Here is a 27,978-nt window from a genome sequence, read left to right on the forward strand (position 1 = left end):
GCACTGCAGTTTATCTTTGGGTGCGATGGATGAAACTGAAGTGTTAGATGCTGTAGAATCTACATTCGCTATTGTATTTCTAATGTTATCTATTTTATCAGTGAAGAAATTCATAAAGTCATTACTATTTAACATTGGTGGAATATTTGAATCGGGTGGCGTCTGGTAATTTGTTAACTTAGCCACTGTGCTAAATAAAAACCTTGGATTGTTTTGGTTATTTTCAATGAGTTTGTGTATATGCTCTGCCCTAGCAGTTTTTAGAGCCTGTCTATAGCTGGACATACTGTTTTTCCATGCAATTCTAAAAACTTCTAAGTTAGTTTTTCTCCATTTGCGTTCAAGACTACGAGTTACTTTCTTGTGAGAGTGAGTATTACTGTTATACCATGGTACAGTACGTTTTTCTCTAACTTTTTTTCAATTTGATCGGGGCAACAGCTTCTAATGTATTAGAGAAAATAGTGCCCATGTTGTCAATAATTTCGTCTAATTCATGTGTATTTTTGGGTACAAATAGCAGTTGAGATAGATCAGGCAGGTTATTCGCGAATCTTTCTTTGGTGGCTGGAACAAGAGTTCTGCCCAGACGGTATTGCTGCGACATATAGTTAATATCAGTTATACGCAGCATGCACGATACAAGGAAATGGTCTGTAATCTCATCACTTTGAGGTACAATATCTATAGCAGTAAGATCGATTCCATGCGATATAATTAAATCTAGTGTATGATTAAAACGATGAGTGGGCCCGGTGACATTTTGCTTGACTCCAAAAGAGTTTATTAGGTCAGTAAACGCAAGTCCTAATGTATCATTTGCATTATCAACGTGAATATTAAAATCTCCCATTATTAGCGCCTTATCAACTGTAACTAGAAGGTCTGAGAGGAAATCTGCAAATTCTTTTAGGTATTCTGTATACGGCCCTGGTGGTCTATACACAGTAACCAGAGCAAGAGATACATTAGATTTCTTTTGCATGTCTGACAGAGTAACATTTAGCAGAAATATTTCAAAAGAGTTAAACCTGTATCCTGTTTTCTGGGTAACATTGAGAATATCACTATATATTGTTGCAACACCCCCGCCACAACCAGTCTGACGGGGCTCATGCTTATAACAGTAGTTTGGTGGAGTAGACTCATTTAGACCAAAATAATAATTTGGTTTTAGCCAGGTTTCAGTCAAGCGGAGTAAATCAAAACTATTATCTGTGATCATTTAATTTACAATAACTGCTTTTGGTGTGAGTGATCTAATATTTATGAGCCCAAACTTTAAAAATTATTTTTGTTCATTTACTTTACATTTTTCTGGTTTAATTACGATAAGATTTTTTCTAGATCCTACATTATATTTATATTTTGACCTCACTATTCGGGGAACAGACACAGTCTTAATAGTTTTTACAGCGCAAGTACTTTTAGCATTTAAGCGGGTGGAACAAAACTCATCATAATGGTTATTTGAGAATTGTCTTACTAGTCACATGGAGCGAAGTGTCCTGGAGATGTTGTCACACTGTAAAAAAGAATTTGTTGAGTCAACTTAAAAAAATTTGTTACCCCGCTGCCTAAAATTTTTTTGTTATCTTGACAAAAAATGTCTTGTTGAAACAACTTCAAATTAGAGTGGAGTTAGTCCAAGTAACACATTTCTTTAAGTTGACTTGACTATTATTTTCTAGTCCAGTCAACTAAATCATGTTGTGTCAACAGGGATTTTTTTTTTTTTTTTACTTCGATCAATAATCATAAACAAATGTTACCCCACTGCCTTAAATGTTTAAATAAAAATGACAAAACACTTTTTTAATGTAATTTATTTAATGATAGAGACAACACTTTCATTCACATTTAAATTGAACAAGCAATTTGCCGTCAACACATCAACTGATAATTGATAAACAAAACTAAAAAATGCAAAATAAAAACATACGTCTAAAGATCTGAACCGACACTTGAAAGTGTGATGTATAATAAATAGCATTGGCATGGGATTGAGAAACAAATAGTTGCATTTCAATTCATCAGATCAAAACCACAGGGATTGTTTTTAATTTCATAACTCAATATGAAAATCAGAAGGTTGAACTCTGCATATCAACCCTGCACAAGTTCACATGCACTCCCCCCCCCCCCCCACCATAATGCAAGTCATGGTCAAAATGAGAAACTAAGATATATGTATATAACATCACAATTAGTTACAAAAAATGAGTGTACTGTACTTCTGTATAATAAGATATAAATGGAATGAATGCACATGGAAGCACAAAGACCTAAACAGTCAGATTCTAAATTTCATAGCACAACATGACCAGACAGAAGTGTTAACATCAGAAGGATCTTGAAAGTTTCCAAACTCTCCACCATCATAATGCTACATACTGAAAATGTGTACATACTGTTTAAGAAAATGAGAGGTGAAACAACATTTGTTTACATGAGAACATGCATATTCCAAGTCATTGGAACTTTAATGTACATTCTATAATGTAGTGAAAGGCACAAAAGAACCTACATTTCCTTAAAAAAGAAAACAAAAAAACACTACTTTTTAAGAAAGAGTGCTGTGGAGCCGATGGACACATCATGAACACTGAAAAGTGAAAGTGACATGACATACATTTGTGCTCTTCATTTAACCCATCCAAAGTGCACACACACAGCAGTGAACACACACCGTGAACACACACCCAGAGCACATCACATTGCTGTTCCTCAGTTACAATCAGAATGCCCTCTTCAATTTCTTTCTCAACATCCTTAATGTCACTGGATGGCTGGGAAAAGAAAAAAATATTAAATTACTTAATACATTTATAACTAATGAACACACATATGTACATACACTATTAAAGTTGTGTGTTTTGTTAAAAGCACAGCTACCAATAAAGGCAAATTGTAATTCACCTTAAAGTGGAATATATTTTGAAAAATTTAACCAAAAATGAAAGTCAAAAGTAAATGGTGCTCCTCAACGGTTTGGTTTACAAACATTCAAAATAACTTCCTGTATTAAACTGTTTAAAGCCTGTACAAATTTCTTTGTTCTGCTGAACACAAAGAATTTAAAATCCCATGGGAAGATACGTGTAAAATACACCCCCAGAACCAACTATACTAAAAATGGGGGGAAATTATTTTCTTCACTGGTATTCTACATGATTTCTGAATGACATAAAATGTGACAAACCAATACAACATGCTCAGGTTTTTTTTCTTAATCCAAATCTAAGTGTCTAATCTGTCACACCATTTATACAATGATCATAAAATATATTGGTGTAAATGGGTATTCCTTTTAAATAATAGTCTGTTGCACTGCATGTTCAGAGTAAAGCATGACTCTTAAAGGGTTGGTTAACCCATTTATGTTTTACTCACCCTCATGACATCGTGAGTGTGTATGACTTTCTTCTTTCAGACAAATCCAGTCGGATTATATATAAAAAAAAATTATGGCAATAGATGGGTGCTTTTTTTAACAGTCCAAAAGTAGTAAAATAATGTGCATCAATTCATAATAAAAAGTACCTCACATGGCTCTGAGAGGTGAATAAGTGAATAAGAGCCATTCCGGGTGGATGAAAATAGGACATAGGGGTCATGCATGCACCGATGATAAGTGACGAACACGGAAGAGCGGAGGAGACAACAATACGCCAATCACGAAGTAGAATCACAAAATTAGGCTTGCACGTATGATAGTCAGTGGAAAAAAAAAAGTGTTTACATTTAAATATGGATATTTTTCTTACAAAAAGTGCATCGATTTGCTACAGGAAGCCTTTATTCACCACCCCAGAGCCATGTGAGACACGTTTTATTGATGGATGGGTGCATTTTATTTGACTATTTTTGGATTGCTGAGAAAAAAAACACACAGGTCTTCTGCCATTAAATAACTTGGAAGAGCCAGAACAATTTTTAATTCAACTCAGATCAGATTCGTCTGAAAGAAGAAAATCATATACACATAGGGTGCCTTGAGAATGAGTAAAACATGGCCTAATTTTATTTTTTTGGTGAAATAATCCTTTAAGCAAAGTTGGATTCAGGATACAAAACAGTATTCAGCAAAATAATAAAGAATGGCTATGTCCATAAACAGGGTTTCTGGTGGTTTTATGAAGATAAATTCAACACTTTATAAATACATTTTAAATACCAATTATAGAAAATTCAAGGAATAAAACTGAAGGGAAAATAATGTCAAATTATGTTCTCTAAATTTTGAAGCTGTTTTCCAATGCAAATATCTACATTTTCGTAAAGGGTTCACCCAAAAAAGAAAAAGAAAGAAAATTGACATTTACTAAACCTCAAGTTGTTTTTAACCTGAATTAGTTTATTTCTGTTAGTCCCAGTCCCAGATCGTCTAACACAGTACACAACCCCACAACGAGTTACAACCCCAGATCATCCAGATTTCTTCTTCTTCTTTTACCTGGATCACATCACTGCAGACTGATGGTGCTCAGTTTGGTCATCCACAAGCGTAATCCCAGCAGTCATGTCCTTGATGAATTCCTGCGCAGAGCCTGTGTGCTTTAATAAAAACAAAGGGATGCATTAAACAGGGCCTTACAATCGTAAAGCTTATAGACTCCAATACATGTGCATTTGTAAATAAATAATTTTACTTACAACTTTGTCCAAGCTCTACCATGTAAATGCCATTTGCATTATGTCTGCATAGCATTTTGATGGATAACTGCAAAAGGACTCGCTGTGGTCCATCCACAGGATTACTGAATTCTGCGCTGAATCTTCAGTCATTCCAAAATATCATAAACATGAAAAATACAAAAACATGTTAAAACACTGTAAAATAATAAACATACATATATAAATAAATCTTTACAGAGAAAGTCAAATGTATTGACAAGTTTGTTTTAAATGCCAATGACAAACTATACCATCCAGGCGATGCTTTTAAATGACACAACACAGAATTATAACACAATAAAAGGAAATTTAACACATTTGTGTCGATCGTTATTGTATCTCTGTTTATACAAGATATATGCTATTATTACTTTTATTCTAAAATATATAGATTTGAACGTATAAAATTTACTTATGACCTATATTCACCATAGACTGTATAAAAACAGATATTCACGCAGCATTACACTGGGTTCTAGTGAGGCACTTGAATGACTAACGTTACTTCAGAAAACTGAAAGAAGAGTTTGTAACGCTACCATAACTTCATCTGAACCGTAGACTGTAAAAAAATCATCAGAACTAAGCTTATGTCAGCGATATCAAATGTAACGTTAAGTTACGCGCTCCAGAAGAACTCTGAGGGAGGTGCTCATCTATGCTGCTCATTCGTTTCCCTTATAACATGCAGAAAAGACACAGTAGAAATCTTCTTTTTTCCCCCTAATTTTTCATCGATGTATATTCTGACGGATGTCTTACGCTGTCAGGTTTAGAGCAGTTCCTTTTTTTTTTATTCCCGCCGTTCTTAATCCATACAGTGATCCGATGAGCTCTCGCGCTCTTTTTGAACGGTCTCTAACACAGCTCTGAGCTCAAGTGATACATACAAACTGTATTTTTATCGTTCCCCACATAAGTTCAGCTCCGCTGTCCCGCATGGGAGAATATCTGTTTTAATATTTATAAGGAAAATACTGTGGAACCGCCTGTATTTTGAGGCTTCAGAGTGCCGCGAAACTAACATTTACATACAGTAACTTACATTCAGAATATAAGATTCTTTAAACCATACTTACTCTTCTGAGACAACAAATGTAATTTTACACATTAAGCCAATAAATACGAATATTTTACTTACCAAAGTTGTATTCTAGTAAAATGTCCAAACTTTGAGGAGAAACTGACTAGTATGGCTGACAACTTTCTTCTCTCTTCAACAGCCTTCACCAGAATGAGGAGATCTCGCGATAAGTGATGTTGTGAACGTGATATTGCTATTGAGTTGATTCAACACATTTTTTTAAGTTATGAGGACAAATAACCTAGTTCAGTCAACTTTCAAACTAGTTGAGACACTGAAAACTAAAATTTTTTAGTTGAATGAACAAATTCAGTAACTGCAAGTTGTGTCAACAAAAAAAAATTCATTGAAACAACTAGACTGCTAAATAATTTTTTACAGTGCAGAGAGCAGCTCCGCTCCGACTCTGCTGGGGTGTAATCCATCAGCGCGAAACAGTCTAGGACGCTCCCAGAAAAGATTCCAGTTATTAACAAATAGCAGTTTCTGTTCTTTACACCATGACAACAACCATTAATTTAAAGCAAAAAGTCTACTGAACCTTTCGTGATTTATGTCTTATTCCTCTCATCGTGAAGCAAACAGTAAAATAAAATAAAAACTTGAAGAACAGTCTGGCTGCTTTTTCTTCTGTGTGGGCGTATTCAAGCCGCGCGCTTCAATTTGAATCTGAATAGCGTGTTAAGCGCGGGGGCGTGGTCACATTAGATATAATGAAGGGAGACATGAAAAACAGACATTGCGTTGTTTTCATATGGATTACTTTATCTCAGAATATTTGTTTTCGGTAGCACTTGTTTAGTTTAAAAGTAGACATTTCAGGCTTTCTATAGATATCTCTCTCATGTCTCTTCGTTGAGTATTCACGGAGTTACAGTTCATTTTAATGATGTGTTTGTAAATTAAGATCAGCGCACAAAGGCTGCAGACAGCGCACCTTGTTTGTTTATTTTATAAGTGCACCAAGGTTTTTTGTTATGTGTGTATCCAAAAAAAAGTAGACCCTTTACAGGTTCGATTGATGTATTGCTCTTATCTGTACGATTAAAACTGAGAGTGTAATTTAAGTTCTTTTCGGGGTTATCAGGAGAAAATGACTCAAAACGCATATATGCGTTAATCGACTTCAAAGGGTTAAAGCGCTATATAAATAAAGGTGATTGATTGGATTGATTGATGCAATACTACTTATAGGTACTCAAGATTAACAGGATATTGAGTGAAAACAAGCATTTTTATAAATCTAAAATAATATGTATTTTAAAAAGCTAATGAATTTAACTGGTGATATAGTTTTATATAATCATTTCAGAAATTTTTATAAATTGTTAAAAGTGTTTTTAAAAATGGTTATAGATCATCAAAAGTGTTTGGCAACAATTTATAATAAGCTCTCTTTGGTTTACCTTAGTTAATTCATTAACTAACATGAACTAACAATGAACAATCTATTTTTCAGATCATTTATTAATCTTTTTTATGTTAATCCTATCATTAAAAAATGAATGTTCATGTTATTTCACAGTATATAAACTAATCTTAAAAAAAAAAAAAACTGTAAATAAAAAATGTATTAATAAATGATGTATTAAAATATTTTTAACTAGGCTTTAATTAGTATGTATATATACAGAGTCTCTACAGCGCCTATACACTTAGGGTGGTTTCACACTTGGTTCACTTGCCTGGTCTGAACTCGAGTTCGGTTGCTCCCCCACCCCCCTTTTTGAGTCCGAAGGTTCTCTTGCATCATCAAGCCAGCAGCTGTTTACCCCGTTGCTTGGTAACAACAGTGCAGGAGAAGACAGCAAATGCATAATATTACTCTCTGCACTTTTATGTATTATGTTTTTGAACTGTTCGTTTTGTTTATAAAGCTTAGGTCCAAACGGCACTTGCGTCTGTCTTATGAATGTAAGTTCATCTGAAAATGCTCTAAAGAATGTTGAAGGCGAACATAAATGAGATCTACAGCTCTCTGCTTGCGGCGCGTCAGTCACGCTCATCAGGAAAGTGAGTGAAACACAAACACACCTTTTCATCAAATAATTTGTCATTAAATGCGGTTCACGATTTGGTATGATTGCATTCACATAACCAGCGAACCGTACCAGAGTTCACATGAAGCTTACCCCAGACCACCGTTTTTAAGCGCACTCGGGTACGGTTCGCAGGTGCGCATCCAAGTACTGAAGACAGCGTTCACGTCATCCAAACTAACCGAACTCTGACATCAATCGAACCCGGGTGTGCACCAAAAGTGCTAGTGTGAAAGCACCCTTCTAGATCTCATTGAACCGAACATCATGTTATAGGCTCCGCCCAACAGGAAGTCAGCTATTCAGGGCTGTTTAAAAAAAGCATGCTCTGGAATTTGATATACTCCTCCAAGGACTTTTAACTGTTTGAACTGAAACTTGGTGAACATGATCATAAGATATTGGGGATGCAAAATTGGCAGTGGATTTTTGATCTCAAACGGTTTGCCTGTGGCGAGATGATGAATTCATGGCGAAAAATGAGAAACAGGAAGTGCTAATAGCATCCACATACATTTTCAGCTTTTTATCAAATTTCAGGGGTTTGTTGGTTGTATGATGCCGATCACATATATGTTACTTTTAGGAGCCAAAGTTATAGTGCCACCAACTGGCAGTAGGAAGTGTATAATTTTTCAAAATGATTTTAATTCAGCATCTAATTTTTACTCGATTTGCTTGAAACTTCATCATAATTTCAAAGCAAGGCCAATACAAAACTTTTGAGGGGATATTAATAGCTATAATATTGTTGCCATGGCAACATGTAAAACTGTCTTGCTTCAGGTGTGTTTGATTGGGGTTGGAGCTAAACTTTGCAGGACAGTCGATCGCCATTAACAGAGTTGGACGCACCTGTGCTAGAGGGTTACTGTCTATCTGCTCGCTGGGCACAGTTTTCCTGATGCCACCGGGGTGGCGGTTGCATTGACAGCTCGGGCCCGCCATCGCTGCTTGCAGCTATATTTCTTCTTCTTCTACCGCCGCAAGCCTATGGCAGCCCATAGAACCGATTGCGGGAAAGTTGTAAAACTAGGCGCACTGATAGAGGACAGTCCCAACATTAACCATAGCCAATTTGGAGTCTCAAACTCACTAGCGCCACCATTTGTCCAAAGTTGCACTCATGTTTATGATGAATGATATCCAATTTTCCCATGTCAGCCATTTTTTTTATATTGGCCATACTTCATGTCCGCCATTTTGATTAATATTGGAAACCTACTTTTTCGAACTCCTCCTAGATCGTTAGTCTAATTTTCACCAAATTTGACAATGATCATCTTCAGACCCCACTGGCCAAAAGTTATAATTTCGTGTCAATATATGAAACCGTTCTCGTTTAGTGCATTAACAAATTTGCTGGAAAGATGCCAAAATGCATCTGAGGCTGTATCTCTGCACCCCTTTGACATATTTGTACCAAACTTTGTTTGTGCCATTGTCACCTCACACTTGACCATGCCACATCAATTTAGTAACAGCACCATCTATTGGTCAAGAATAATAAACCATTCATTAACCATTAATAATTACATTTATAAAAATGCTAATAACTTTTTATTGCATTAGCCTATTACAATGAAGCTTATGCCGACAACATAGATACCAAATATGCCAGAATAAGCTGAACTTCCGGTCCGCCATTTTGATTTATGTTGAAAACCAACTTTTTCAAACTCCTCATCAACCATCGGTCCGATTTTCACCAAATTCAAGTCAGACGATCTTCAGACTGGGCTGACAAAATGTTATGGATTTTGTGTCAATAGACAAAACCGTTTTCGCATACCACAGCAATGAATTTGAGGCATCATGCCAAAATCACACTTCAGCCTGTATCGCTGCAATGCTTTGGCATATTGACACCAAACTTTGTGTGTGCCATTGTCATCTCTCACAGAACATGCCAAAATGATTTGACACCTCTTGGTCAAAAGTGATAAGCCATTTAATCATATTGCTAGTGGTTGTATTTGAGTTTTCAGCCATTGCAATTACAATCATCCCAAAATTGCTGTAATTGTTCACTGTTGCATTTGGTGTGGTCCTCCATGCCATGCTTAGTTCATAAATTTGCCACTGGAGTGCTCGGCCCCGTAATTGCTGCTTGCAATTATATTTGATTTTTCAGCCATTTAAATTACAGCCATCTTAAAATTGCTGTAATTGCTCATTGTTGCCTTTGGTGTGATGCTCCATGCCATGTTTATATCCTCAATTTGCCAGTGGAGTGCTTGACCCCATTATTGCTGCTTGCAGCTATATATTTTTTTATAGTTATTGTCCTTGCTGTTGTTACATTCCGGCTCAAGGAAGTAACAAAATAAAGGGATCAGAGACCAAAATTAAATTAAACAAAATATTTATTTTACATCTAGGGGCTATATGATAAAGAAAAAAGATGTTAGACAAAAAATAAGCAAACAATAAAGAAAAAAATCTATATGAAGGTCCAGCTCCTGAGCACAACTGCAGGATAGGGGTCAGAGCTCCTTCCCACAAAGGATAGCCATCTTAAATACTGCTTTCAAAATTCAACACAGGTGTGGATCCTTAACTGGCAACCTAAAGGAAAAAAAGAGAAAACCGAACAAACCCAAAACAAAATTGAGCCGTAACACCTCCCCCCTTAAAAAGGGAGAGATTCTCATTAGAAACTCTACCTTATACAAGTTCCAACCCCCAAAAATTTGTACAAAAAGTTAGGGTGAAGTTAGTATCAATCATTAACTATTACAACTCCCCAAACTCTACCCATCTCTTAGTTTCAAAACCAGCAATCTCCCGGCACCTGGAAAAAGCTAAATTAAGGAATTAAAAAACAACAAACGGGAAGAGAAGAGAAGTAGCAATAGTCAAAAAACTTATTCTCCACCACATGGGGCACGGGACAAAGCGTCAGCTAAGATGTTATCTACGCCTTTCACATGACGAATATCCAAAGCATAAGGCTGGGTTATGGTCCGTGTACACCTCAGTTGGCATAGTCCCACAAGACAAATACACCTCAAAATGTTGCAGGGACCAAATCAATGCTAACGCTTCTTTCTCGATGGTAGAATAATTGGTCTGATACAAATTGAATTTTCATGAGAAATAGCTAACAGGGCGATTTATACCACTCTCATCAGCCTGCAACAGAACAGCTCCAGCTCCAACCTGACTAGTATCCCCCTGAAGTTTGAATGGTTTATAAAATCGAGGAGCCGTCAGGACAGGGGACGATGTGAGCAATCGCTTAACATTCTCAAATGCCCTTTCACATTTTGGAGTCCACTCAAATTTTGCCTTTGCTTGCAACAAATCTCTAAGTGGGTCAACAACAGAAGAAAAGTTCGGACAAAAACTTTTGTAATACCCAGTCATTCCTAAAAATCTCATCAATTCAAGTTTAGTCTGAGGGCTATGAAATGTGTCAATCGCTATGACTTTAGCACGTACAGGTCGCACTTTGCCCATTCCGACAACCTTGCCCAGATAAGTCACAGTCGCCCTGGGCAAACTCACACTCCAGGTTGACTGTGAGTTTGGCATCAGACAAATGCTCAAACAACTCACAAATTCAGCTAAGGAGTTGATTTACTGAATCAGACTCCAACAACAACTAAGGTAGACCTTCCTCCCAATCACCTTTTAACTCAGTGCAATATGCCCTCAACAAAGATTTTAACGTCTGATGAAAACGTTCTAGGGCACCCACTTTCCGCATGGTACGCACTGGATTTGTTGTGTCTAATGCCAAGCTGCCGGAGAACCTCTTGAAACATGTTAGATGTAAAGTTTGTCCCCTGATCACTCTGAACAACTTTTGGAATTCCAAAAATAGATATGAACTGGGACAAGGCTTTTACAACTGATCGTGTGGTGATTGAACACAAAGGAAAATCAGTGCGCCTAGGAGTGCTCTGACACACTGTCAATAAGTAAATGCTACCAGACTGAAGGTGGTAAAGGACCAACACAATCCACCAGAAGATGTTGAAAAGGCTGTTCCATAACAGGTATGGGATACAAAGGTATGGAAGCATATGGGTAGCATTATTCAATTTGGGATGTGATATGCAAAATGACAATGCAATATGTAAAATGGCAATGCATTTCTGTATTTACATTTACATTTTCCAATACATTTGTGCAACGTTTGGTGCAAAATGAAAATGAAAATTAAATTACATAATTTTCATTTGCCATTTACTACACCAGTTTTAAAATGTAAAATGAATATTAATTTTAACGCTTTATAAGTTGCAAAATTAAAATGAAAATGTATAACAGAAATGATTAGATATGTCTAACATGTTAAAGCAAAAACTGTGGCAAAATGATCATTTAAATGCTATTTTTCTTAATTGCATTAACGCTCACAGTCAAGACACTTACGATTGCATTTTCATTCGGTGTCCCGCAATGAATGTAGCAAAACTCAATGTGCACATTGAAAATGCATTCCGAGCCGATCACGTGTTCCCGCCCTCGCGCCACGTCAATCATTGTGTGAAGGCGGGGCTTGTAGAAGGTCAGAGACTCAAATCTCAAGAAGAGGATTCAATCAAGTGAGACAACATGGACAAGACAGTTGGTCCGTGTATGTTTTGATCATTTCGGTTTATGGCTTCAATATTTCATCCGGATTTGTGGGCGGAGCTGAAATGCTGCTTTCATCTGATTGGTCGAATCGGATCGGTTTTCATCTGACAGCCTTCAGCTCGGTCTTGTCATTCTTTCAGGCAGAATAAAAGTCAGTGCAAGTGAAGCACTGAAATGACTGAAACTACGCTCACTGTTAATTAGCATAATATTTGAATCAGATGTAGCTGGGCAAATTCGTGCTGCTGAGACCTGCAAATTATTTCTAGGTTGTAGTATTGTATGAATATTGTCCCACTGATAAATACAGTGCAAATAGTTCTGTCCCTTTGGATAACAGTAAAGTGGAAATTAAAATCAATAATAGACTGAGCAGTTCCATGTCTGTAACATTTACCACTCTCATCTTTTAAGTCATAAGGCACTAGGTATGTGTGTGTGTGACATTAATAAATAATTGTAAAAATGAATATAGTTACATTTCTAAATAAAAATAGTAAAATTAGCTCTATGCTGCTCAGTGCTCCTGTAGCCTACCCCAGAGCGCCCTCTCGCGGCTGTAGACGGTAATGTTTTCTCTTGGTCTTGAATAAATGTGACATATAGTCCAGTGCGACTTATATATGTTTTTTTTCCTCGTCATGACGTATTTTTGGACTGATGCAACTTATACCGAAAAATACAGGTAACATTATTATTATTATTTATTATGAGAGTAATTGACACAGACTAGAACTTTAATGTTTCACCCAATTCAGCTCATATCTTTAGACTCGTCCGACTCGTGTTGCTTGTATAACTGGCCAGACTTACCTTCCCAAAAAATCCTATTTAATTTTATTTCATAAATTTAACTATATTTATTTCCACTTTACTGTTATCCAAAGGAACAGAACTATTTGCACTGTTTTTATCAGTGGGACAATATTCATACAATACTACAACCTAGAAATAATTTGCAGGTCTCAGCAGCACGAATTATGTGCCCAGCTACATCTGATTCAAATATTATGCTAATTAACAGTGAGTGTAGTTTCAGACATTTCAGCTGAAGGCTGTCAGATGAAATCCGATTCGACCAATCAGATGAAAGCAGCGTTTCAGCTCCGCCCACAAATCCGGATGAAATATTGAAGCCATAAACCGAAATGATTAAAACATACACGGACCAACTGTCTTGTCCATGTTGTCTCACTTGATTGAATCCTCTTCTTGAGATTTGAGTCTCTGACCTTCTACAAGCCCCGCCTTGTTCACACAATGATTGACGTGGCGCGAGGGCGGGGACACGTGATCGGCTCGGAATGCATTTTCAATGTGCACATTGAGTTTTGCTACATTCATTGCGGGACACCGAATGAAAATGCAATCGTAAGTGTCTTGACTGTGAGCGTTAATGCAATTAAGAAAAATAGCATTTAAATGATCATTTTGCCACAGTTTTTGCTTTAACATGTTAGACATATCTAATCATTTCTGTTATACATTTTAATTTTAATTTTGCAACTTATAAAGCGTTAAAATTAATATTCATTTTACATATTAAAACTGGTGTAGTAAATGGCAAATTAAAATTATGTAATTTAATTTTCATTTTCATTTTGCACCAAACGTGGCACAGATGTATTGGAAAATGTAAATGTAAATACAGAAATGCATTGCCATTTTACATATTGCATTGTCATTTTGCACATTACATCCCAAATTGAATAATGCTACCCATATGCTTCCATACAAAGGCACAGATTTTAGGGTTTGGTTTTCCAGTCAGCTGACAGATCGAACAAGTCTTAATATGCTGCCTTACATCACTCTTAATACGAGGCCAGTAAAAATACTGCAGCAAATGTTGGTAGGTATTATTTACGCCCTAATGACCAGACACCCCGCCATGAGCAGAATCCAACACTGCATTTCGCAAAGAAACAGACACAACTACCTGTATAATTGGTTCAGTCAAACCTCCCTCTGTGCTAGAAGTCCACTTCTGCAAAAGTACCCCATTTTCAATGAAGTACCTATTAACGGAACTCTGTGCTACATCTAGAGATAAAGCACCATCAAACAGTGAGTTCAGAGATGAATCCTCTTTCTGAGCAGACACCCAGACCTGATGGGGAATAGAAGGCAAAGCAAGGAGACCAGGCACTACCCTCTTAGAGGTAAACAAATCCTTCAGATCACTTAGTTTTGCATCGGCTGATTGTTTATGCATTGCACGCGTAAGTGTACAAGACACAAATCTGGATACTGCTGGGAGATATCAGTGTCACCCAATGGAGCAGGAAAAGTAGCAACCACAGGTGGAGGTGGAACATCACCCCATACACGGTCACCCACCAGATTATTCCCCAAAATCACTGAAACTCTTTCCATTGGTAATGAAGGATGGACTCCCATCACCACTTCTCCATTTACTAAATCAGATTGGAGAAACATGTTATGTAGGGGTACAGACAATGTTTGCAATCCAATGCCGCGAATCAGCTTCCTGTATTGGACTCCTGAGTAAAAGGAAGGACAGTTTACAAAATGAATGATTCTGATGCACCCGTGTCTCTGAGAATCTTAATAGGAACCTTCTCAGTACTTCCTAGCAATGACACACAGCCTTCTGTAATGAAGGGAGCATACCCAACATATCAAACATTGCAAGGTACCACTGGTTTCTTCAGACTCTGTAAAATATCAAAACAGTCAGAATTATTATCTGTCTGAACAGATGAACACGCATCAGTTTTCCTTTAAGTGCTAAACAATCCTTTTTCCAGTGTCCCTTTAAATGACAATAAGCACACCGGTCATTTTTATAAGCTTAACTTTTAAAATTCCTCTCACTCTTATCAGACAAGGCATGTTGAGCAGTTACACTCTCTGTTGGACTATCACTGAACTTGAACCTACTTTTCTTGACTTCACATTTATGAGTGAGTACATACTCATCAGTAAGAATGGCAGCCTCTTCTGTAGATACAGGGCTCCAAACTGCGACTAAAACTGTCGCATTTGCGACCATAAATATTAAAATGCGAGTGAAGTTTTTGCTGAGGTCGCCACTGGCGACTAGGCATATTTATTTACATGTTATCTCTTAAAAAATTGCATGTAATGCCTTTTTTCCTGATTGTTTTGCATTCACATCTTTTGTTATATTCGCGCATTGAGAGAATGCGCATTGAAGTTTTAGTGGGAAAAAGAGTTTTAAACAGTCCTCATCTGCCGTGCAGCAGCGCTGACACACACCTGATAAACGCGCGAGAGAGAGATATGATGGAGAGAAAGTGCAGAAAAACAGCGTCTATTTCGTTCATAACTTGAAAAAACTACAAAAGGTAAAGCTGTCATCCGTGTGGATATTGGCAATATCGTTAACAGTTCTCGTTTATAATCATAAGGCTTCTTCTTAACAAGATCTTAGTCCATGCTGTGTTCTGTTAATGCATGAACTTCATTATTTGACGTGCACTTGCTGTCCAGTAATCGCAAAAAGCTTAGTGCTTTGTTACTTTTTAATTTACAGAGTATCAGCTTTAAAATTATTCCAAATGGTTCTTGTCACATGACCTGTGGTACGCTTGCAGGATTCTGAAAAGTTGAGATGTTTTTAACTCGATGCGGTGTGGACATGCCTGGGAAAAAACGAGCGCGTCGCTTCCATTATGAGCACGCGCGCATACCGCGTGCCTACATTTGAAATAACGAACATGACCGCGCAAAAGACTTGACATGTGAACGGTCCCTAATGCGGCATGCGCGATCGCGAGTAGTGCCTCAGTTCAAGCAGCACGTTAACCTATCATACCTTGCTCTTTACTACTAGAGTACATAATGAACATGAATTAACATCAAAAGGTAGGCTTTTTTATAAGAGATTCTACAGTACAACACTTTCAAACTGCAGAAAACGTGTAAAGCTTGTAAACATTGCAACGTAATATTAACCTCAGTAGCCTTTTGGTGTCCATCATCAGTCAGCTAGAAAAATAACTATAAAGAGGAGCATTTTGCTATATTTATGAGCTATTGAATTTTAATAATTTTACTTAACCTGTTGTCTACATGATTCAACTCCTCCTATAAAATTTAATTTTACTAATTAAGAAAAACAGATTGAAAGTGTGAAAGACATGCACTCTTAAAAATAAAGGAGCTTAAAAGGTTCTTCACAGAACAATTTTGGTTCCACAAAGAACCATTCAGTCAAAAGCTCTTTGAAGAACAATCTCTTTCTGTCCTTTTCATAACCTGTTATTGTCTTCAAATGTTAAAGGTTCTTTATGAAACAATTTAGACAGGAAAAAAAGGTTCTATGGTATCATGAAGCACCTTTATTTTTAAGAGAGTATGACAACATTTACAGGATGCATTGAGGAGGACCCCAAACTATACTCAGGGGCCAAGTGTTGCTTATGGTCCATGATATTGGTACAGATTTTGTGTAATAAACAACGCATGACTGTATATTTCAAGTTGGAAAAGACATTTAGCTCCCACTTTAAGTGAACCTTCATTCCCAGGTCATCTACAAGATTGATTAAAATGCTGATAAAGTCAAGAAAAGATGAGACATAAACATGTCAGTATGATTAAAAAGTTAAAATGTAAAATAAATAATTTAAAACACATAAAACATGTTTATTCTGTGGCACCTAAAAAAATCATTTGGCGCCTAAGTTTTTTTCTTATAGGAGCCAATGGCTCCTTACTCTATTTTTTTGTTTGGAGCCCTGAGATGTAACATTTCGATCAGTCAAAAAGATGGAAACATGCTCAGACAAAGTGCTTTTAAACTGTTCTAACAGGAACAACTCATGAAGATCTTCATGACTGGTTACACCTGAAGCAGCACACCAGCGATCTAACTGGATTTTTGAATCTATCACAAATTCACAATACGTCTTTTCTGCAGGTTTTTGAATATTTCTAAATTTCTGCCGATAGGCCTCTGGAACCGGCTCATAAGCTTTCAGTACAGCCTCTTTAACCTTATGATAGTTTTTACTATCACGAGCATTTAAAGAAGAATAAGCTTTTTGTGCCTTTCCGGTTAACACACACTGCAATATCAAAGACTGTTCAGAATCTGGCCATTTCATAACATCTGCCAAACGTTCAAACAAACTGGAGAATGTGTCTACATCAGTTTCACTAAATTTGGGTATCAGCTTAAAATTATTGGCTACATCCAACCCTTTTCTGACCGAACTGGTTAGACCACTTTGTACTGTCCATTTTACCCTCACCAATTAACTGAAACTCCAAAGCCTCAACCTCCAATTCGCGAATTTCAATTTCACGATTCAATTTCGCCTTTATCTCTAAAAGCATTAGTTTTTTTTCGTTGCTCAAAAGAGAATGTGGAAGCAATAACTGAAGATTGTGCAGCACTAACATCATCAAAACCAACAGGCTTATCAGGAACAAAGACATCTAACTTAACTAGAGCGGCTTTAACAATTAGTGCAACAGACTCCTTTAACTTTTTTTCTTTGGTGGTTAAACAGATCTCATACTTAGCGGTCACCTCCAACAACTTTTCTTTCGTTACAACAGTTCTCAAAAGTTCTCTACTGAGTGAGCGAGCGCCTGAGGGGCCATTCACATATCTTTCTGCTCCTTTCCAAAGCGCTCGGGCAGAAGCGCTCATGAGGCGTCTGCCTTTGCTAAGCAACAATGACGTGCTCTCTCCATGAGACGCGGAAATTTCAGCAAAGGATAAATGGATTTGCAGCTCTAAAAATCGCTTGCAGTAGCTCTGCTACTAAATTTATTTCAAAATTGCAATCCATATACAACTATGATCAGCTGTTCCTTCATCTTGGCTGAGCTTTCAACGTTGTTACGGGAAAGGATGAAGCTATATATATATATATATATATGTGTGTGTGTGTGTGTGTGTATATATATATATATATATATATATATATATACACGCACACACATCTATATATATATTTATATATGTATATACATATTTGTTGTTTGTAGGTGTCAAGGTACAGAAACTAAATAATTAAATGTAAAAAGCACTGGATAGTCTTCATTGTAAAAATGAAATATACAATGAAACCTACATTTATTCAGACACCTTCAACATTTCTCATATTATTACAGTTTTGCTATATATATCAAAAAATATATCTGGTGTCTGAATAATTTTTGGTTTGACTGTTAAAACTACAAAGTAGTCAAGAGCAGTGAGTGATTTTCATTTTCATTTTCTTGGATTAACATTACAGCAGCCAGTCGCTAAATTAGGCGCGGTCACTTTAAGAGTCGATGAACGCATCCAATATAATACACATCCCATTTTTTTCCTCAACTGTTTACTTTCACTTAAGAAATAACTGACTGTTTTTTAAAGCATAATTTCCAAGGTGGATATTTTTGACACATTTCGTATGTATTTGTCGGCACTTGAGCAAAAATAAGCAAATTCGATGTTCAAGTGTTTTGATCAAAACACTTGAAAACGCTTATTTTTAGCATCTCGAGACGCCTTTCTCTGTGTGAGCCCTGAACACCAGAACACCGCGAGTACTGAATCGGGCTCTTTCACATCTTGTTGTTTGTTTCAAACTGCGATTTGTATTTGTTCGTTCCGGTGCAGGAGGGACTTCGAGGAGAACTTCGCAGAACAGAGCTCGGTTCAGTGTCACTATCCGTTAGGCTGGCCTCACCCAGTCGGTTATATAAAATATCAAGGTGAAAGTCATCATATCTTGCTTAGTATAGACCCAGCTCCCAACCCAACTTTGAACCCAACCCAACTATCGCTCGATAAGAGTCTCGCGTTAAAGCAGCACGTTAACGGCGATAACGGCCCACCACTAATATATATATATATTTAAACTATTTAAATATTAAAGCATCCAAAAACTAGATGCGGAAAAGCTGGACAGAGTAGCGACACTGAACCGAGCTCTCTTCTGCGAAGTTCACCTCGAAGTTCCTCCTGCACCCAAACGAACAAATGCAAATCGCAGTTTGAACAAACAAAAAGATGTGAAAGAGCCCAATTCAACACCACGGTGGTCTGGTGTTCAGGGCTCGCGCAGAGAAAGGCGTCTCAAAACACTAGAACATCGAATTTGCTTATTTTTGCTCTTGTGCTGACAAATACATACAAAATATGTCAAAATATCCACCTTGGAAATTATGCTCGAAAAAAACTGTCAGTTATTTCTTAAGTGAAAGTAAACAGTTAAGGAAAAAAATGGGATGTGTATTTTATTGGATGCGTTCATCATCTCTTAAAGTGACCGCGCCTAATTTAGCGACTGGCTGCTGTAATGTTAATCCAAGAAAATGAAAATCACTCACTGCTCTTGACTGAATTTCTTTGTAGTTTTAACAGTCAACCCAAAAATTATTCAGAAACCAGATATTTTTGATATATATATATATATATATATATATATATATATATATATATATATATATATATATATATATATATATATATATATATAGCAAAACTGTAATAATGTGAGAAATGTTTAAGGTGTCTGAATAAATGTAGGTTTGATTGTATATTTCATTTTTACATTGAAGACTATCCAGTGCTATTATATGGTTTCTGTACCTTGACACCTACAAACTTGAAAAAAAAACTTAAACATTGCTGTGAAACAGGAGTAATGTTGTTTGCACCTTGTGCAATGTGGAATCAGTTTACAGCTTTTTCAAGCAGTTTGTGATGCATTTTGGAAACAGGAGATGAGCCCCTTTTCTAACGCACCACCTAGCTTGATGAACCCCTTCTCAAAGACTTACTGTTTGTCAATTTTATTTGGGTAACACGTATTCTGAATGCCTTCGGCAGAATTCGAATGAGACATTTTAATCTAGATTAATCTAGATTAATTTCAAGATCACAGTGAGATTAATCTAGTTTTAAAAAATTAATCTATGCCCACCTCTTTTTATATATATATATATATATATATATATATAAACATAGTGTTTTTTTTCCTCCAAATTGCAAAAACGGTTTGTGCATTGTAATTCAAAGAAAGTCTGTTTTCTTTTTTTCAAGTCTGTAATGCATGTGTATTTAAATCCATGTAAAAAAAAATACAAATACAAGAAGTGAAATGTGAGTGTGTTCTTATTTCTCTATAGGGTAAGGAGATTATTGAATACTACTTAAGGGAGCTAGAAGAAGAAGGTATAACTTATCTACCTCGGTGGAGCCCTTGCCCACCATCACCCACAAAGGCAGTGGTGCCAGTTGTTATTCCTGCATTGCCCATCACTCCCACAATCTCCATTGAAGCCCCTCCTGAGTGCTTGAATGAGATTCAAGTGTGTAAAGAGGGCAGCAGTTCTCCTGGCAGCCTGAACGACGCCCTTGTAGCCAGTCCAGATGGTTAGTACCAATACTGTTAACACTCTGGTCTTTTCTACACTCTAAAAAAATAATGCGTTTCCTCAAACAAAAAATAACGCAACATTTTGCATAAATTCTTTTGAGTTATGACAACTTCTAATGAAATTATGTTCAACCAACAAACTACACTGAGTTCAAACTCACAGCTGTGGCACATGATAAATGTATGCTAAATTTATATTTAATTAACAAGATGTTACTTGTTACTGGCATTAGTGCAGTCATTGCTAATAGAGTCAATGTAATGTTTTACATGATGTTAACGTCATAACAAAAACTATTTTAAATGTCAAACATAACAGCATTAAACAATAACAGGTCTAACATTAAAAGCAATTTCATTTCAACACCTACTCTCCTTATCCAGTCCTATGCAAAACATACTGGCAACAAAAAATCCACTACCCAATTTCCAAAATTAACAAATACAATTTTGAGTTACTACAACTTAACTTTTAAAGAAATTTAATAAACACAGAAATTTGAGTTTAAATTACACACAATATTAAGTTAATGTAATAATCAACATAAAAATATAATTTTTATCTTGCAACCATGCATTTAAGTTGTGGTAACTGGACCATTTGAGTAATTTTTTTAGAGTGATACTTAATATTGAAGAACATTCTATTCATTTTACATTCCTTTTTGTATTTTGCCTCAAAACACGTCTATACAACAAATAAAGCATCATTTATTCATTTTATTAAAACTTGGCGTAAAAAACAAAACAAAAAAAACGTTAATTTAACTTAACATATAAACAAAATTTAAGGTGTACTAGATGTCTTTTTTTTTTTTTTATCGATGTTTAGATAAGCTGGATGCTGACTACATCAAACGGTATCTGGGTGATCTCACACCGCTTCAGGAGAGCTGTCTGATTCGCCTGCGCCGCTGGTTACAAGAGACACACAAGGGCAAGGTGAATTGTGCACGCATATTCAGTCTTTTTGATGTTCAGTCAGATGGATCATTATCTATTGAGATGTGTGAGTAATGCCTGATATGTGGACATTGAGATTATTGGCATCTGAACGCAATTTAAGATATTTTGGGTGAAAACCGGGAGGCTTGTGAGTGTCCCATAGACTGCCAAGTAAATTACACTCCAGAAAAGTATGAAAAGCATAGTCAGAATAGTCCATCTACCATCAGTGGTTCAACCGTGATGTTATGAAGCGATGAGAATACTTTATCCGTGAAAAAAAATATATATATATATATATTCACTTCATAACATTACGGTTGATGGCAGATGGAATATTCTTACGAGGTCTTTTGTTCTTTACCCGACCTTGACAGTGTTATTTACTTGGCAGTTAATGGGATGGTCACAAGCCTCCTGGTTTTCATCCAGAATATCTTAATTTATGCTCCTAAGATAAACTTCAACGGGTTTGGATAGACATGGGGGTAAGTGATCAATGAAACAATATTCATTTTAGGGTGGAGTAACCCTTTAATGCATAATTACATATACAAATATATATTGGATCCATCTAATAATTATTACTCTAATAATTAGAGCCATCAATTTAACATATATATATTTTTTGTTATGTGATAGTTATTTTTTCTTTTCTTCTAAATTGCACTTAATTTATGTATTAAGGATATATATATTTTTTAAGTATAGCACCATGTATTCCGAAAATTCATCAATGATCAGTTTTACGTCTGGTCACATTTAGTCAGTGGCAGTCTAGAAAACCTACCTGTCTAGCTTAGTTGTTTATCCTCCTGTCCTATCAGATCCCAAAAGATGAGCACATTCTACGGTTCCTGCGTGCACGGGACTTCAACATAGATAAGGCACGGGAGATCCTTTGTCAGAGTCTGACCTGGAGGAAGCAACATCAGGTAGACTACCTCCTGGACACCTGGAGCTCTCCTCAGGTGTTGCACGATTACTATACCGGAGGCTGGCACCACCACGACAAGGGTAAGTGAGCATGGTGATGCCCTGTCAGCTAATGGTATTTCTATCATTCATGCATAGCCAATACATACATGTCTTGCATTTTTAATGCAATTAACGCACATGACCCGTCTCTGCCCCACATGCATTATTTTACATTTTATAAGGTGTGTTCAACTTGAAGAAGCACTGTTCAGACCGATCAGTTTATGACATCAAAAGTAATGAGATTTGAAAGCATGCAGAGCCATGTGCTATCTAAAGCTCTAACAGTACTTGGATGTCATACACCAATTAGTCTGCACAGTGCAACAACTCAGTTCGTAATATATAGCCTATTAAATGCAGTTATATGCTCCTAAAATTCAAGATATTTAGGAAAAACACCCCTGTATGACACTTTCTCATATTTATATTATATATGAATGATATGGTTAAGCAATATAATTCGAGCAATGAGTGCATTATCACACGAGTGCTGTTTTTGTCCCTAATAGCGTGTGTGCATATCTGATATTGATTTTAAACAACAACAATTCAATAAATAAGAACTTAATGTTGTGTTATATTTTAGACATAATATTGTCTGTATTTGCTGAGGTTGGCCAACGCAAATATTAAAGTCGCAGCAGAAACGTTTTACATCTCAAGCAACTGCAAATGTATTATTGACTCAGTGACTTATTCATTTTGACAGTGCTTCTTAATCCTGGTCCTGGGAACCTCCTGCTCACATTTTCTTTAGCGTTTCCACTGAACAGGGTTTCCACGGAGGCCGTAAAATGTCAATGTCAAAAAGTCATAAAACGTCCGGATTTTCCATACAAGGTCATAAAAAACATTTAGTCACGTCTTAAATTGATATGCTAGTCCATTAATTTGTTCTTTCATCAAAATGCGCTCGCAATGGCATTCATTTGTTATTAATCGGTCAAAATCAGCTGATCTGAGTTTGCTGCACTCAGAAACCGGTGACTGTGAACAAATCAGCAGAGCTTGTACGAGCTTTTGTCATCGTTAAATCTTTCTCAGATGTTTCCATATGTCGAAATTGTTTAGCGCATCTATCTGTGCATGATGATGTCCAGTGACTGGCGAGCGGAGCTTCTCAAAGTTGGGAATAATCGAAGGAGAGCTGCGGTCCTCGGTTGGGCAGGAAAAAGCTAAGCATGCTGGCGCTTGAGTGTAGAGACCGCGCGGGATGGATTTTTCTGTCCCGCTCCCGCAAGATTTTATCCCGCTCCCACAAAAATGTTATTTTCTCCCGCTCCCACGCACGAATGATCAAGTTTTGTCCCGCTACCGCCTGCAAATTCCTGCGGGTAAAGAATAATTTTTTTTTTTTTTTTTTAGTTTTTTTTTTTAGTTTTTTTTTTTTCTATGCATTGCATATTCTGCCTGCTACTCGTTATGTTTTCAATTGCTCCCCTGTTGAATATAAATTTAAAAGAGGAATTTAGAACATAGAACATAGAAATACAGTAAAAAAGTAAGAAATGTAAATAAAAAAATATACCTATTAGGCTATAGTATAGCCTAATGAATTATATAATAATAATAAACCTGGATTTATTTAATGTTCAAAGGAAAATTAGCCTATACTGCTTAAGAATGGCTTATTTTCCTCAAACATTAAACAAACAAAAAAAATCATTTTTCCTCAATAACAAAATAGACCAATTTTAAATATTTAGCAAAATAAATAAATAATTAAAAATAAATGGAATTTTACAAAAAATTGTAGACTACGACGACTAATGTAGTCCGTGAAGGAATAGCATGTCGTTCATTGATGAGGGCTTCAGATTAATCCATCTCTGCGCACTTATGCGACCGCAATTACTGAAAGCCCTCTCCAATGGTGCGCTGGGAGCTGGAATGAAAAGTAGCCTACATGGCGTGTTACTTTGCTTAATCTTCGAAACTCTTGATATCGCCTTTTCCACCACTGGATCTCTCGCTATTTCGGAATGGAATTACACGTCGCTGTCCATGGTTTCATCAGCATCCTCCCATTCCGCAAAGTCTATTTTATTTTATTTTATTTTATTTTAGTCTATTAGAAATAAAGGTTTATCTGTTTTTAGTAATTTTATTTTGCTAGATATTTCCACTTTGCGGGAGTCCCGCAAATAACTTTATTTTCCCGCAACCCGCACACAATAATATCTTGCCGCCCGCGTCTGCATTCACCAATCAAATATTGTCCCGCGACTCACTCGGTTGCGCTGGGTCCTGCGGTACTCTTGCGGGGATGCGGGTCTCTACTTGAGTGTAGTATGCACATGCACCAATGCCTACCAAAAATAGGACCTTTTTGCGCTGCGTCATCAGGCCCACTTTGGTCTTAATCCGGCCCTGAAGGCGGTGCATTGCCATTGAGACTCGACTGAGTTCACAGTTGAGCGGACATTTCACTCGCTGCTTCAGCGTCACATTTGCGTATGCTGTACTGCTGGAATTTGTGATTGGTTGACGGCAAATTTTAAATATTAAACAGAATGATAAAATAACGGTATTAACCAGTTAATGTCCATTTCAAATTTTCAATTCTGTTCGGAACTAAAAAAATTAATTTTGTTTCTGTTTCTGGTTCTGTTCCTGTCAAAATATCGTTCGTTTCCGGTTTTCGTTTTCGTTCCTTGAACCGGTTCAGAGCCCTGCATTTAATTATTCGGTTTCTGTACCTGGACACCTACAAACTTGAAAAAAAACTTAAACATTGTGTAAATAGCAAAAATAAATAAAAATTAACGAACATACAAATTAAACGATTTTAGACAGGGCCCACTGGTACAACTGTATACTGTGACCAAACACCAATAACACTTGTTATTTTGGAAAGTAATGCCATAAAATAATTGTCAATTTACAATGTTACTTTACAATGTTACAATTGTTAAGTGTTCCTGTGTTTCTTGATACTCACAAAAAAAGAAGGCGAAGGCTTTAGTTTCTTAATCTTAAGAAATAATAGAATAACTCTTTAAATAATAAAACTGGTTTCTTTCAATTAAAGTCAATAATAAAAGACTTTTGAAAGGAGTTTTAATGACTGAAGTTATTTATTGTAATTCGTGTAGGTCATAGATTCAAATCCTAATAGTCATAAAAGGGTCTTAAAAAGTCTTAAATTTGACTGATTAAACCCTGCAGAAACCCTGACTGAAGGAACTTTACCCAGGAACTAGGGACTTTGGGGCGGTACTCAGTGTGTTTCCACCACAGGATGCAGGAACTAAATAAAGTTCCGGGTAAAAAAAATCCCCCTCAGAAAGTCCCTGCTGGCGAGGTAGTACTTTTTTAAAGTTCCAAAACTTTCGGGGGCAGGACTTGGGCGCTAAACATGCTGATTGGTTGAGTTCCTGATTGAATAATTTTCAAAATATTACTGTTATTGTGTCATGAAATGTAATTTTAAAAGTATTTCAGGCAAGAATGTAGTTGTTTAAAACTTTTTAAAAATGTGTTTCACCAATTTCGGAGATGGTCAGCTCCATGCGATCACCGGGAGCTCAGTGATCATGTATCCGCTGAGAGCACTCTCACCTCGGCTAGACCTTCTGATATTTGTCTCTGGCTCTGATGTCTCTTTAGTGGTTAAACATAAAATGTAATTCGTTTTGGGTTAATCTAACAGGTAATGTTTGGTCTGTATTCAACTTACCTGCGTGGTTTAAATCATCCAGAACTGACGTCTGCCCTTTGAAAACAAGACTCACCAGATGTATGGCTGAATGGAAAAGTTATCAATGGGATCTGTCTAGTAACTAATGATGACAAACAGTTTGCAGAGAAGAGGTTGTTCACGATGGACTGTCTAACTTAAAGGGATAGTTCATCCAAAAATTTAAATTCCGTCATCGTTTACAAACCCAAATGTTGTTACAAACTTGTAATAATTTCTTTTTTTTTTCTATTAAACCTAAAAGAAGATGCTTTGAGTAATGCGTAACCAAAGAGTTTCTGGTCCTCAATGAATCTGATAGCATTTTTTTTTTTTTTAGGTTACTGAAGACCAGGCAGCAGCTGTTTAGTTGCCCGCATTCTTCAAAGTGTCTTCTCTTGTATTCAACAGAAGAACTTTATGCAGTTTTAGAAAAGCCTGAGCAAATTATGATAGAATTAAAATTTATGGGGGGTGAACCATACATTTAAAATGAAAGACACTTCCATGGTTCCGTTTCTTGGTTAGTCTAATATATTCATACATTATCCGAGCTTAGTAGACAAAATTATTTATTTTTACGAATTATTAGCAAGATCAATTAATATATTATATGCTAGGGCTGGATGATTAATTAAAAAAGTAATCGAAACCGAAATTCAGAACCTCTAACCGGCTTCATTTTCCCATGTCGGTTATTTAGTTTTTTCAATCCTGTTAATACTTCCCCCTAAAAAACATACTACCACGTGTGTAGCCACATGACTCTACCCTGTCCAGTATTTGTTATATGGTTTGGACATTCAAGTGATTAGACGATCGGAAGTGTTTTATTATATCGAGCTACCATGTTCGCGCAGCTGCATTGTGGCACGAACACTCATATAAACAGCTGTGAAGATAGTGCGCACAGAGGAACGCAAAAACTAGTCAGTGCTGTTCTGTGATTTATTACTAAAGTAGCTTAGAATCGCAAAACCTATAGCATATTTTTCTACTTTTGAAGGCTATTTACAACCTACAGCTTCACAATAATATAGAGACGGTATGACTAATTCACACATGCAATCACTCGTACTGGTAGGCTACTTGTGCCAATTTATCTTTATCTGATCTTTATTTATCTCTTACACCGAGCAATAATCTATAAGAAATGTTACGAAAATATATAAAATAAATGCAGATGGTGAGCTATGATGTCAGATTGCTTTCAATAGGAAAAAATATCCCACCTTTAATGGTTGATCTCAACCATCTGGCTGGGGCCATTCTAAAAAGACGCTCAGGACAGTTGGCAGAACGCTGCTGCGTGTCGTCATGAAAGTGTATCATTTTCACGTGTTATTAAGCCTTGCCACTTGCCAATTTAACCATTTAAAAAACTTAAAAGCATTCAAACACGACGCGGAAAAGCTGAACTGAGCAGCTGGTTACTTGCTGGTTACTTGTGCTGTGCTCGGTGCGCACGCAGAGTAACACTGAACTGAGCTCTCCTTTGCGGAATTGCTAATGCAACCTTTTCACACTGAACACAATTATTCTTCATTGCTTGTTAATTGGCCAACAAAGTATTGACTGTTGTATTAAGTTTTGTTTGATAGAAAGATA

At 36.5% G+C, this 27,978-nt stretch overlaps 1 protein-coding gene and 1 long non-coding RNA gene across 8 annotated transcripts in view; one reads left to right on the top strand and one right to left on the bottom strand.

The window, feature by feature from the left end:
• The window catches only part of si:dkey-237i9.1 (SEC14-like protein 1), a 184,266-nt gene that overhangs the window by 72,491 nt on the left and 83,797 nt on the right, over positions 1-27,978 (top strand). For all 7 annotated transcript variants that reach the window (XM_052600737.1, XM_052600739.1, XM_052600740.1 and 4 more), the window contains exons 6-8: positions 20,515-20,761; positions 21,598-21,707; positions 22,538-22,727. In XM_052600737.1, coding sequence (XP_052456697.1) covers positions 20,515-20,761; positions 21,598-21,707; positions 22,538-22,727 — 547 coding nt within the window. The remainder of the gene's footprint in view (positions 1-20,514; positions 20,762-21,597; positions 21,708-22,537; positions 22,728-27,978) is intronic.
• On the bottom strand, positions 856-6,410 carry LOC128016258 (uncharacterized). Its single transcript, XR_008184115.1, has 3 exons — positions 4,657-6,410; positions 4,457-4,557; positions 856-2,789 (listed from the first exon to the last, which is right to left on the bottom strand). It is a non-coding gene; the product is annotated as an uncharacterized LOC128016258 (long non-coding RNA).

The sequence above is a fragment of the Carassius gibelio genome, chromosome A6, assembly GCF_023724105.1.
Source record: "Carassius gibelio isolate Cgi1373 ecotype wild population from Czech Republic chromosome A6, carGib1.2-hapl.c, whole genome shotgun sequence".
Lineage (NCBI taxonomy): Eukaryota > Metazoa > Chordata > Actinopteri > Cypriniformes > Cyprinidae > Carassius > Carassius gibelio.